General features: G+C 40.9%; 1 protein-coding gene across 1 annotated transcript in view; it reads right to left on the reverse strand.

Annotated features, from left to right (window-relative positions):
• The window catches only part of LOC119653996 (odorant receptor 13a-like), a 49,350-nt gene that overhangs the window by 19,890 nt on the left and 14,402 nt on the right, over positions 1-15,058 (reverse strand). The window contains exons 3-4 of the mRNA XM_038059157.1: positions 6,525-6,595; positions 6,330-6,389 (exon numbers count right to left, since the gene is read on the reverse strand). Coding sequence (XP_037915085.1) covers positions 6,330-6,389; positions 6,525-6,595 — 131 coding nt within the window. The remainder of the gene's footprint in view (positions 1-6,329; positions 6,390-6,524; positions 6,596-15,058) is intronic.

Below are 15,058 nucleotides of genomic sequence, written 5' to 3' on the forward strand. Positions count from 1 at the left end.
AAACAATAGGGGACAGGTACCCACTCCCGAACATTAATGACATTTTGGACAAACTAGGGAAGTCTATGTACTTTTCGACATTGGATCTCGCTAGTGGGTTCCATCAGATCGAGATGGATCCACGCGACGTTTCTAAAACGGCCTTCACGGTCGAAGGTGGCCATTACGAGTATGTACGCATGCCATTTGGGCTGAAAAATGCCCCTTCAACTTTTCAACGAGTCATGGATAACGTTTTAAAGGAATTGCAAGGAACAATCTGTCTAGTGTACCTAGATGACATCATTATATTCTCTACCTCCTTGCAGGAACACGTAGAAAATCTTCGAAAGGTATTCCAGAAACTTCGTCAAGCAAACCTTAAGGTTCAACTCGATAAGTCCGAGTTTCTCAAAAAGGAAATAGCTTTTCTTGGCCACTTGGTCACAACAGAAGGTATTAAACCAGATCCTAGCAAAATCCAGGCTATCACCGACTTTCCCATTCCGAGAACCCCGAAAGAAATCAAATCATTTCTTGGGTTACTCGGCTATTACCGTAAATTTATTCGGGATTTTGCAAAATTGACCAAACCACTCACAGAATGTCTAAAGAAGGGACGACGTATTGATCTAAACGATCGCTATTTGAGAACTTTTAAATCTTGTAAAGATATTCTCACCAACGATCCCATTCTTCAACATCCGGACTTCAAAAAACCCTTTGTGCTCACAACAGATGCGAGCAACTTTGCAATTGGTGGTGTATTATCACAAGGGCCAATCGGCAGTGATAAACCAATCTGCTATGCTAGTAGGACCTTGACTGATACCGAGATCAACTATTCGACAATCGAAAAGGAGCTCTTGGCAATTGTGTGGGCCACTAAGTACTTTCGCCCATACCTCTTCGGTAGGAAGTTTACAATAGTGACAGATCACAAACCCCTTATCTGGATGATGAATCTAAAAGATCCAAATTCTAGACTGATACGTTGGAGGCTCAAGCTAGAAGAGTACGATTATAAATTGCATTATAAAAAGGGTATCCAGAACAGTAACGCAGACGCCTTAAGTCGAATAAAAATCAATAAAGAGACGAACAATAAAAACTTAACTGAAGTTTATGTTAATGATACTCCGGGTACATCCGCACAAAGTACTATGGGTTCCACTGTGCATTCCGCAGAAGAAAACCTTAATACAGGAATCCCTATTTCTGAACGCCCTTTAAACGAATTCTCTCTTCAATTGGTACTTGAAAAAACTAACAATAGACCCCAAACGATTCTCGAAATGCCATTCAGAAATAAACAGCGACGTATCATCCGAATGCAAGAATATACGGAAACAAACCTTATCGACATCTTCAAAAAATTTATTCCTCCCAATAGACTAACTGCAATATATACCACCGAAGAAATTTTCAGAATAATACAGGAAACTCATTCAAACTATTTTTCTCAATCCAAAAACTTTAAGGTCGTAAGATGCATGGAAATCCTAAAAGAAATAAGTGAGAACGATGCACAAGATGCTTTAATTACTGAATACCATCTAAAAAGTAATCATCGAGGAATAAATGAGGCTCTTGCTCATCTCAAGAGAGAATATTACTTTCCTTTTATGAAGAACAAAATCACACAAATAATCAACAATTGCGAAAAATGCCAAACACTTAAATATGACAGAAATCCTCAAAAACCGAAGCACCAAACCCCAGATCCTCCAAAAAAACCTTTAGACGTACTCCATATGGACATATACACAATTGACAAACGCTACATACTAACCATCATTGATAAGTTCTCAAAATTCGCGGCAGCCTACACTCTCGAAACCCGAAACAGCCTAAATATTATTAAATCCCTCAAACATTTCATCAGTCTACACGGGATTCCTAGAAATCTAGTCACAATCGTAACCGATCAAGGAACCGAATTTACATCTTCTATCTTCAAAGACTTCTGTAAACAATATACGTTAAATCATTACTTAGTTTCCTACCAGCAGACAAGCAGCAACGGACCTGTAGAAAGACTTAACTCGACTATCACTGAAACTTACAGAATAATACACGACAAACACCGAGACAAGGACCCAGAAGACATACTTAATGAAGTAATCATCACTTACAACAACGCTATCCATTCAGCTACGAAATACACTCCCTTTGAATTATTCTACGGCAGAACCTACAAGTTTGACAAAGACGCGAAGTACACTAGTAATCATGAATATCTAGAAAAACTTAGACAATTTCAAACACAACTCTATCCCGAAATAGAACGTTTACTACTTGATCAAACCAATAGACGATTAACAAAACTAAATAAAAATAGAGAAAACCCAGAAAATTACAATGAAGGATCGGTAGTGTTTAGAAGAGAGTGTAGACGAAACAAATTGAATCGAAGATTTACTAAACACAAAATTAAGAAGAATAATCTTGTTACAGTTATTACAGACAAAAACCAAAAATTACATAAGTCCAAAATTAAAAGAAAACGAAAATTTCAGGGAACTCTTCCTACTGACCATGGTAACCAGCCAGACGATGAACCTGCTAGACCTGACACATAGGAATGGACTACTTCCAATAAACTTGGGAAATGCACGTTTGATAACATCCTACAAAGACTTGATACACATCGTACAACTCGATAAATACAAGGAAAATATTGACAATATACATGACTCTCTAGCAATTTTCGACAATACTACAGAATATACAGGAATGGTAGAAATATTAAAAAGGAAGGTTGATGAAGTTAAAACTAAACTGGATGCAATGATGCCTCACAAACGGACTAAAAGAGGACTAATAGACGGACTAGGTACTATCATAAAAGGTATTACGGGGAACTTGGATGCAAACGACGCGATAAGAATAAATAACGAAATAAATAAAATCTTTGATAATGAAAGACAACTCGAAACTAAATTAACTCAACAAAGCCAACTAAACGGGCAAATGATTGAACGATTCGGTAACATTACAGCACATATAAATCAACAACAAAAAACAATAACTGACTATTTGAAACATATTAATGAAATTTCCAAAAACCAAATTCGAAATGATAATAGAAACATAAAATATTCGCAGTATATGAATCAAATTAATATTAACATTGACGTACTTGATAACCACTTAAACGGGATTTCAGAAGCAATCATTCTAGCAAAATTTAACATTATATCCAAAATGATACTGAATCCTCAAGAACTAACGGAATTATATCGCCTATTTGAAGAACAAAACATTAATATTACATCCGATGAACACATATACGAATTATTAAGTCTTCAAGCCTACTCAAATAACTCAAATATTATCTTCAACATAAGAATCCCGGTCCTCTCAAAAGAATCATACTTCTTATTTCACCTTATACCCCTACCTATTAACAAAACCCGAACAATATTAACAAAACCCTATGCCATCCTTGGGCATGAACATATCCAAGAACTTGATAATAAATGTCAGAATATCGAGGGGACATTTTATTGCCTCGAAACCACTAATTTGGAAAAAGTCTCTCATTCAAAATGCGTAGCAAGCATCCTGAATCACAAGCCTGCCGAATGTCACATCTACGATCGCGAAAACGACATCGAGATTTTCGAACCAGAGCCAAATCACTTGTTGCTGATCAGTATTCCGGAAACGATGGTTAATACTACCTGTGGACCTAACGACTTTAAAGCGAAGGGAACCCTCCTAATCCACTTCAAGGACTGCGAGATTTCGATCAACAGCATTACATACAGCTCCAAAATACAAACCTTCTGGGACGAGATCAGCATACATCCAGCTGCATTTAACAACATAAACTTTACATCGCCCACTAATAATCACCTTCAACTCAAACGTCTAGGAGACTACCAGTTCACGAATTTGCGCCTAGAGAAGGACTCGATAACCGACTTCGAACTAATGGATCTGCACCTACCTCTCTCTGCAACCACAGGCATTATCCTCGTCGTTTTTATAATATATTATGCCTTTTCTAGACGAACTATCAAAAACTCAGGCCTACATACCCTACCTGTCATAGCTCCGACCAACGAACCTGCAAAGATCCAGTTTCTTTGGCCCATGCTCCACACTAAGGGGGGAGGAGTTACGGGATCATTACCCTAACGTTTAGCCATCGTCGGCACATTCATCCTAAATTCAAACTACTTACTTGCATAAATACAATTAATGTTATTTCATTGAACTTAACAATTGCTTACTACACATTTTCCAGAATTTGCACTTTGTATTACCTAGCTTAACACGTGCTATTGCATAAGCATAATTTTAATATAAATAGTAGATCGAATATAAGTACAGCAACTTGTTATAATCAATCAGCCAGCGAAAGCTATGCTCGAATAAATCGGTTTAGTTCAAATTAAGTTGTATTTTTCTTTATTTTTTTTCACCGGTAACGACCACGTTACCATAACTCGCGCTTATTTTTACCGCAAGGAGCAGACGAGTCCCTTGCACGCAGCTGTAGTGGGGTGAAAACGGATCGGTGAATGAAAGTCGAAGGCAATGCACGGTAAACACGTGAATTGTCTTTGGCATCCATTGGTCGATTTGCATCTGTCGAACAGATGGCTGTGTGTTGGGGAGCTCTTTACTCAGACGGAGTAATTCATGTGTGTCATTTTGGGCGGCGTGGTCACCAAACGAGCTTATAAAAAGCTCATAACGAAAGAGCGGGTGGAAAACGACCAGGGCGGAATGTGTGGTTCATCGTTCGATACGTTGGACCATCTCATTTCTGGCTGCACTGTTATGGCAAGAAAAGGCATAATGTTATATGTAAGGTGATCCGTCAAAACCTTGAATATAAGCATGGGCTGATTACGAGAACACGTCCGGTTTACTGATATGAGCTGCAAGCAATACTTGATTGATACTTGGTTCTGCTTACAGCATGGGACTGGCAAGTTCTCACTAATCATCATACAACACACAACAAGCCTGACGTGTTAATTGACAAGAAGGGTCGCTCCGGGTATATTTTTGATGTTGCTATCCCCCATGAAAGCAACATTGAATGGGAATACGTGGAGGAGAAGGCGAACTGTGAGCCACGGGCTTAGGAAAACAAAGAAATTTGGCGTCTCGGGCGGGTGGTTGTAGTTGCCATAATGTTGTCAGGTGTTGTACTTAAATCCTTTATGGCTTCCCTTGATGTCCTGGGACTCTCATACAGTCTGACTAAAACCAGGCAGAAGTACACCATTCTGCATACCTGGTCGATGTTGCGGGGAGTTCTCTAAGGATTCTCCCACTAACCCATCACCAGCGCCCCTTTAGCTTTTAAGTAGGTAGAACCGTTCGAGCTGCTTGACACTTAGTGCTAGTATTTGGTAAAATCCGACATGTGCCGAGATTGCGACTACTCGGAAATAAGCCGAATACCTTATGAGGCCATTTAGTGTTGATAACTGTTGTTAGCCTGTAAGATAAACTTTTCACTTGCTTTACGTATCTAAGAACCGGTAAATATATATGTGCTAAAAAATAAAGCAATTTTTAAAACTAAAACTAAAAGCAGGACATCTACATAGGCGGGGAAGATCCTGGTACTTAAAGCCCACCTTAAGACAGTGTACCTGGTTTTGCTAAAGCAAAGAACATTATGAGGACACTAACTGCGTGGATATTTTTAAAACTAACTTTCAAGCATGGATGATCGATTCAATTTTTAATCGAGAGACTCATTTCTATTAGCGGCAACGTTTTGAAATTTGCAGGCACCTTTCTCACAAATATTTATCCCCAGTAGTCAAATTTAGCAACGAACAGGGAAATACATATTCATTCCTAAGTTTCCGGTTTATAGTGGGAGCCAAATTTGATTGGAATTTATCGTACATTAAAGTTGTTAGTTGTTAGTTGCAGTTGAAACTTCTTGGTATTACTAGGCCTTCCAGGCTATTCTAGCAAAAAGAGTTAAAGTGTTCATCTTAAGGATTAAGAGTGGCTGCAATTTGCTTATTTTTAGATGAATTTATAATATACATACATTTATTACATAGATAGGAATGAAAGTTCAAGATGCTGTTATGATTTTTGGGTGATTCGGTCGAGAATTTCATAACTTGAATATCGAACCGTGTCATCCCTTGCTTAATCCACTAAGTCAAAATAGGACCAATGGAAATAAGGATATCACTAGTATGAGCTTTTGAGTTAAAATTATAAAACGAAACCAGCACACTTAAAATATTTATAAACATGTGAAAAAGTATTTTCATTCTTGCTGCATACATATATGTAGCATAGCAAAATTTTCTCATTGCTTGGTTGACACCGGTAAAATTTCCCAGGAAAATACATACATTTCTGATGTGAGGGGGATCACTAGTATGAAGTTCACTGTGCCCATTGTGCTTTCATATCTTGTTTATGAAAGGCATGATTAGTTAGAGTTTCATGTAGGCGATGCGATTGATAAAGCGTTGATTAAAGGCTCATTGCTGTCCACGTGAATCCACGTGTCCATAAGAACGCAGTTCTATATCCACGCGCTGCACAGGGTGAAAATTTCATTTGAAAATTTGTAAAGAGGCTTTTCCATAATAATTGAACATTCAAAGGTCGTAAGCTTATGTTAACTGCACGTGTTTTAATGAAAATGTTTTGGGATATGCAATTACAGGCTTCATGTTTAGGGAGGGGGGCTTTGTCCATTGGGACCGTAATTCAATCAATATTAATCGTAATCAACCTATCTTTTTAATTTGAAGAATAGCAGGTATGGCAATAAAAGCAAAACAATTTTTTTGAAAGTGATATAGACATTCATAAATAAAATTATAGAAAATGACAATTCAAAAATATTTAATCTAAGAAGCAGCTAAAGAAGCTAAATTTAAATTAATTGAAGGTGTAAACAGCGACTTTTTCTTAACTTTATTTGTTATTGAATATTCCACTTGTAGCAGAACTTACAATATGTAATCGAATCTTATTAACTAAACAAGTTGGGAAACCGGAAGCTGGGCGCTTCAGGTATGAAAGGTTGTGTTTGCTTCTTGTGTGAGTATATTTGAGTGTAGAACTATCCCATTTATACGTAGCCCGTTACGAATATGCATTTAGCATGTCAGATTTGAGCTACTGTAACTTTGTTAGTAATAGTATGATTTTGATCAAATTTTGAGATAATATGCTTCATATAATATTTTATACTATTACCAACTTTTATAACTCTGAGGTAAACTTAAGGGGGGTTTTACTCAATTTTCCCAAAAATATGATAATATACTATTATTAACTTAATTTGAACAGATATCGATATGGAGAGTATTTTGAGGCCTGCGCACCATATAGAGGCAGCTTTATGATTTTTTTTTAGATTTTTCAGTTGGGTAGTTTCTGAGAATAGGACCGTTAAAGAAATCATAATTTTCCACCCTTCCCACTTCCCGCCTTTTTAACAAATCTCAAAACTAAGAGCGGCTTCAAAAAGTACTTATTAAGACCTTTCATTTGATACTCCACATGACTATATTTGGTGAAGAAAAAATTTTTACATTCTCCTTTTACATCTATGGGGACCCCCTAAATCTCAACGTAGTAGGATATCAATTACTGCATGTCTGGGGGTCCGCAGGTCCCACCTTCCCACCAAATTCCGTGTCAATCGGTATAACCGTTTCTGAGAAAAGTGCCTGTGACAGACAGACATACATAATGTCCATCATGCGATTACGGGCCAAGTGCGTGCTATTAGAGCTGCGTATCTTGGAATACGAGGGGGACTAAAAAAAAGTAGTGAAGGTAAGAAACAGGGAGAAACTCCAGCACTGCAGTCAACGCCTAGAGTGCCCTCATCTAGGGGCAGCCCTTTCACTACTAAGGATGTACAACGTATACTGGGCACAAAGGAAACTCCTGAGCCCCGTAAAAGACTGAGAGAGTCTAATGGGGAGGCGGAATCTCCCCAACGCAGTCAAAAACGTAAAACGGAGAAAACACCTCCACGGCAAATTCGCGAATGACTACCAGACCCTAAGGCGAAAGACGATAACTGCAATCAAGGTTCCACTTGGACTAAGGTGGAAAAGAAGAAAAAGCTGCAGAAGAGACACCGGCCCGATGCGCTGATAATAACAACAACAAGTGAGCTTACGTACGGTGATATTCTGCGCAAGGTCAAAACAGACACCTCGTTAATAGAGCTAGGTGAAAGTGTTAACCGCATAAGGCGAGCGCAGAAGGGTGACCTATTGTTGGAATTTAAACCAGGAGAAAACAAGTCAGAAGACTTGCAGAAAAAAACCGAGTCGTCACTGGGTGAGACAGCAGAAGTGCAGCTCAGTCAAAATCGTATGGCTATTGAGTGTAAAGACTTGGACAAGATTACAACGAAGTTAGAAATTTGTCAAGCCCTACGATCCCAGTTGGGAATACAGTCGGTCCAGGAGCTAGATATTCTACGGCTGAGGAAGGCATATGGCGGCACACAAACTGCGTCCATAAGTCTAACACTTGAAGCGGCCAAAAGGGCTATCATTGCCAGTAAAGTTCGGATTGGCTGGGTCGTCTGCCGACTACGAGAGCAGATAACTCTGAAAAGATGCTTCAGGTGTTTGGAATTTGGGCACGTGACGAAAAAATGTACTAGCGTTCACGATAGATCCGACCTGTGTCGTAAATGCGGAAATAAAGGCCACATTGCAAAAGCCTGCGAAGAAAAACACAATTGTCTGTTCTGCAGGCAAATAAACGACATTGACAGCGCCCATATCACAGGCAGCAGCACATGTCCCGTGTATAGGAAGGCGATCGACACTATGCGCAAATAAGGTTCCTACAGCTAAACCTGAACCATTGCCAAGCGGCTCAGGACCTGCTCTCCCAGACGATATTTGAAAGCAAAATCGACGTTGCTATTATCTGCGAGCAGCACAAAAATCTAGACAGTGGAGTATGGGTCGCGGATAAGAGCGGAAAGACAGCGATATGGACATGCGGAAATCGGGCTATAGAAGGAACTACGAAGATCCTCGAAAATGGCTCCACTAGATCAAAAATAGGTGGAATATCTATTTACAGCTGTTATGCGGCTCCAAGCCTTACGACAGAGGAGTTCCATTTTTTGGTGGAGAGGCTAGCAACGGATGCACACAATCATAGCCCTAAGATAGTGACTGGCGAGTTCAACGCATGGGCTGAAGAATGGGGCAGCCGAGAAACGAACGCAGGAGGACGTATATTACTCGAAGCTCTTTCTCGTCTGAATCTTGTAGTGGCTAACACTGGATGCGTGAACACTTTCCGTAAGAGAAAAATGGGGTCCGTGATAGATGTCACTTTTGTTAGCGATGTTTTAGCTAAGGATCTGCAGTGGTATGTAAGTGACGAATATACACATGGCGACCACCAGGCCTTCATTTTTGAAATCAGACATGGTAAACGAATGAAGTTTGAGGAGGAGATTTTCAAAGAAGTTTTGCAGCAAAATACAGCGCTTGGAGGAAGCGCAGATAATAAAGCTTTACAGATTAGCGAAAAGTTGCGACGAGACGTGACGCATCCATACCCAGGTATGTTGTATCACAGAAGCGAGTTTCGAACTTTTGGTGGAATTCTGAAATCGAAGAATGCCGCAAGGCCTGCCTCAAGGGCAGAAGGCGCAGTCAGCGAAATAGAAACCGATCTGGATACGAGCAATTACATGAAGTATATAAAAACGCTCGGAAGAAATTACATGTGGCCATCATGAAAAGTAAAAGCGAACACTTTAAGCGACTGTGTAATGAAGCTGACACGAACCCCTGGGGTGGCGCCTATAAAACCATAATATCAAAAGTTAAAGGCAAACGCTCTCCACCGATCTCTTCCTCCACTCTGGTTGATGAAATAGTAACGGATCTTTTCCCACAGAATGTGAGTACCGCTAACCTTCCCACTGTCGAGGTAGACACCGCCGAAGTTCCCATGGTAAGCGAAAAGGAGGTCCTCGAAGCTGCGGATAAAATTGATGAAAATAAAGCACCTGGCTTGGATAGCATCCCCAATAAAGCTTTCAAGGCAGCAGTCAAAATAGCTCCAAATAGGTTTGCCGAGGCGTTCACCACATGCCTTAAAGAAGGAGAATTTCCTAAACAATGGAAGAAGCAGAAATTAATTCTATTCCAAAAACCAAACAAACCTTTGGGTGAAGCTTCGTCCTACAGGCCGATATGCCTCCTAAATAATACTGGCAAACTATTCGAACAAGTAATCTATAACAGATTAATTCGAATTGCCGAAAAGGATGGCGGTCTCTTCGAAAATCAGTTCGGTTTTCGAAAGGGGAGGTCTACAACGGATGCACTTGTCCTAGTAGCGAACACAGCTAAGACCGCATTTGGTGAAGGCAAATGCTGTGCAATGATTACACTTGATGTGGAGAATGCCTTCAATTCCGCTAGATGGAGCAAGATACTTGAGTCCCTAATCAACCTAGGCGTGGCGAAGTACCTGGTGCGTATCGTTGCCGACTTCCTGATCGATGGGATTCTGTGCTGCGAATCAGATGAAGGAACAAAATCATACCGAACGACATGCGGAGTTCCTTAAGGGTCTGTCCTAGGGCCACTCTTGTGGATTATTATGTATAACGGGGTACTGACGTTAGACCTTCCTACTGGTGTGGCCTCCATTGGTTTCGCAGATGATGTTGGGGTGACGGTTGTTGCACGCCTTCTCAAAGAAGTCGAGCTTTATGCAAATGAAGCAGTCTATGAGATTAAATCCTGGTTAGAGAATACTAGTCTACAGCTCGCAGAGCATAAGACGGAAGTAGTATTTATTACCAAGCGGAGAAAGTGCACTTCCATGAAGATCAAAGTTGGAACGCAAACAATTCATTCCAAGCCTGCACTTAAGTACTTAGGTGTAATGATTGACCAGAGGTTAAATTTCAGATTGCATGTGGAGGGTGCAGCAACCAAAGCATATAACATCGGAGCGCTGGTTGCGAGAATGCTACCAAATATAGGTGGCCCAAGGCCGAGCCGTCGACTCCTTATTTCGAGGGTGGTCAGTTCGATCTTACTGTATGCAGCCCCAGTATGCGCAGATGCACTGGAAAATATAGGAAATAAAAGAAAGGTTGGAGTTGCGTATCGCATAAGTGTAATCCGAACATGTTGCGCTTACAGAACAATATCTAATAAAGCAGCTTGCGTGATAGCAGGAATGGTCCCGATTGAGATTCTAGCCAAAGAAATACAACGATTTTACGACCGAACGTACCTCACCGCATGGACCGAAACTGTCGCGGAATGGCAATAGAAGTGGGACGAGTCAGAAAAAGGCTGCTGGGCTCACAAAATCATATGGGATATCCGGAAATGGATCGAACGACCTCACGGCGAAGTAGGTTTCGACCTAACTCAATTCTTGAGCGGACACGGAAGCTATCGAGCATATCTGTATCGATTTGGGCGGGATGATTCGCCATATTGCCCAAAGTGCCCAAATATTGCAGAGGACGCAGAACACTTCTTTTTTCATTGCCCCAGATTCGAAGCCCAAAGGGCTACATTAGAAGCTACCCCCGAAAATATCATGGAACTTATGGTGAAAGCCAAGGGGATATGGACTGAAAAGTGATTGGAGTCATCGGAAAGAAGCTTAGGCAGGAAGACGTCATCCGAAAGAATGAACGCGAGAGGAACACGAGCAACGAGAACATAAGCGCAGAATAAATTCTGATCCAGCCCCGCGACGTATTATAATACCGTCCTGCGGGAGGGTGGAAGGAGAAGGAGGTGGTTTTAGTGGGTAAGAGTCCCACATAATCGTGTGGCAGGAGCTTGTGATAGCTTTTGAAGCTTTCCACCTTCTATCGGGAAAAAAAAGACAGACAGACAGACTTTGAATCGATTTTAATAAGGTTTTGTTTGCAAAACCATAAGTTCTCCTTAGTGTTTGGAATTTCTGATTACTAAAGGCTGAGAATTATTTAACAAATATTATTAGTTTGATTAAGAATTTCGCCATCTACGAGAGGAGTATTTATATACTTTACTCTTAATCTCATTTGGGTTCGTTTAAGATTATCGTCAACAGGCAGGTCAGATACAATAATAGGGATTATACTGTGACTTGCTTCGAATGATAGAAACTCTGATGCTAGCAGTTTTTCAAATATTTTTGATAAAGTAGGAAGTATCCTTATCGGGAGTATGATGTTATCTGCGTCGAATCTTTTCCCGGTTTTGCGACCGTAATTATAATACATGGAATTTCTTCACATGTTCGGGAAATGATCAATACGAGTTGAAGACAATCAGATGCTTAATAGCATGGGGAGGGAGTTCTTTGACCATTTAGCCTGTAATTTTGTCGAGGCCACATGATTTCTTAGTATTGAGTGTACTGATGATGCGAGCTGCATTTTTAACTCTGAAACGAAGGTTCTTCTTAGCAGGGGGCAGCGTGGAAGTTGAATTTTGTTTTTCAATGGGTTGGGGCAAAAACGTTTTTAAATTTGCTTCCTTGGGAAAGCTGCCCGGACATGTGGATCGGATGACAGTTGGTAACATGGTTCAGCTGAAATCGTTTCCCGACGAATACTTTTCGTAAATCCGGTTGGCCAGTAAATGGGATACCCAGATGAAATGAAATCGTATTCCTTTGTGCCCCTCAAAACATTTGAAAGCTCTTTACCTTTTGTATTGATTAGTCGGGAGTCAGTGAGTATGTTTCGCGTTGTAATCTCCCGCACCTATGAGCCTATCAAGAATTGAAAAAAAATTTTAGAGGGCGGTAGATCGATGATATATGTACGGTACGTCCCAATGTTTGCCATTGGCCTACTTAATGCCGAAACTCCAGCTGCAGCCTCGTTCGCTGGTGCTTTGATTTGCTCAAAAAAGCTCATCTTTGAGTCAAAAATCAACTCGAGGTACTTTACCGCTGGGTTTGACTCGATGATCGACTCGATGAACGATATGGGACGCAAGGTCGGAGTTCTCTTTTTAGTTAGGAAGACTACTTCGGGAAACCATGAGTAGTCATCCATCCGGTTACCCGTCGCGTCAACATGTGGAGTCTGCTCTGCGCCTGTTCGACAGTGCCTCCAGCAACAAGCGCCGCGACATCATCTGCATAGTCGACCAGGCGCGACTCTTCTGGTATATCGAGTTTAAGTAGACTATCATTTCGTTCCAGACGTCCGGCCCTAGGATGGATCCTTGTGTTACTCCCGACGTGCCCTCCATCCTCCTCTGACCCTCTAGTGTTCTTACGGAATTAAAGACGTTTCTGACGTCAAGCGTTACGAGGAGCACCACCCGACCAGAGTCCCGAAGGATATACGCCACAACTGGATGGATGTTGTCTTTGGTAACAGGAACTACATGAAAATAGTTGCTGGTACACCTGTTTTAATTTCCGGGTCTGGGTCGTCCGGCAAAAAGCTAAAAAGCGTCTAATTTTTGTAGGTTTAATAAAATGGAAACGATTATCTACATTGTTAAAAATCCGAATTACCACACCGAATATCCACATGAATAAAGGTATGTCCAAAACGGTGAATTAGTTATCTTTACTCTGTGGAATTTGATTTACTTTCCACTTACAAGTTTATACCATGGCAAAAAATTGCGAAAATCTCAGAAACAAAAAGCAAAACAATATCAATTTACTCTCTTCTTAATGCCACCGAAGAGGATGCTGCGCCGTAAGGCCAAGACCCCTGATTTGGTGAGAGAGCAAAGAAATGTCATTAGCGTAGTCAAGATGCCATAGTCTATTGACGTTCTCCTTGTCCTCCAGGCTTGGTTTGTATCGTAGTGCAGCACGTGACATTTTGCCAAAATATGTGACTCTCTTTGTTTCTCATAAATGCCTCTCGAAGGTGTCGAAAGTTTTTTTCAAATCAATGAAGAGTAGGTGAAGCCTAGCTCTAAATTAGGCTGTGATTTCTTGGGGATTAGTTTAGTCACCCCGATAAGATCCAGTGCGTATACCAGCTTGCTCTTTGCCAATCAAGCTTTCTAGACATGCTCTGATGTGCTGAGGAATTATTTTAGTTGTTATCTTTGCACTAACAAGAAGCACTTAGATACTCCTCAAATTGTCACACTCAAAACGGGCGCCCTTTTTTGGAATTTTAATGATAATCCCCTTCAATCTCTGTGAAAGGACTCGGATTCCCAGGATTTCAATGCGAGTGGAAGGAGGAGATCTGCAGAAACTGCAGTTGCGGTTGCGATGGATAGTTCTGCGGGCAAGCCGTCCAGCCTAGCAGTTTTGTTCCGTTTGAGTGCATAGATGGCTTAGATGACTTCTCTTCTGTTTGGAGGAACGGTCCACATCCACGATAGCTATATTACGATAGCTAGTCATTTTAGCTGCAAGAGGCGGAACTTCATTGCTTATGATATGATTAAGAACCTTGTTGGAAAAAGCCTTTGTCTTTCCACTTCTTCAGTTGCTATTCATAGCGGATGATGGGTTGGCCATCAACATCCTCTCAGAATGATTGAAAAGTTTGCGACCATATGCCAGATCTTTCGTGATATTCTTCTTCTACTTCTCTCTTCCTTTTTGTTACGGCGTGCACTGCGCTGAACTTTGCGCGATTTTGGACGGTTTCGGAACTTGAACTTGGGAGGCCGCAACTCTCCAACCCTGTGAGAAGTGGTTGACGCAATGCGTAAGTGAAGGGAAGCGACCATCGGATGGTGATCCTTTCCAAGGCCAATGTCAGCAACTCTTTTGCTGCAAGTATCCAGAAGACAGTCTACTGCTGATCGCTAATGTCGGCTAGTTGTAACGCAACTTAACTTATGTTAAGCTCTGTGCCACCAATGGGGAGGTGCTGGAAGCTCCCGAAATCCACAAACCTCCCGCAATCATCGTTATGGTCGCCAAGTCTGTGTTTAAACGCGTTTAATAGATACAATTCTGTGGTGTCAGATGACATCATTTCTGCCCTAGTAATGGAGGGAGTGGATGTCCTGGGCATGCATATTTTGATTAAACACTGTCCATACTTACCAAACGTTTATATTCCAATTATTTCCTGTCAGCTGATACCAATTCCCACAAATAATATCACTGA

Source organism: Hermetia illucens, chromosome 4 (assembly GCF_905115235.1).
Source record: "Hermetia illucens chromosome 4, iHerIll2.2.curated.20191125, whole genome shotgun sequence".
Lineage (NCBI taxonomy): Eukaryota > Metazoa > Arthropoda > Insecta > Diptera > Stratiomyidae > Hermetia > Hermetia illucens.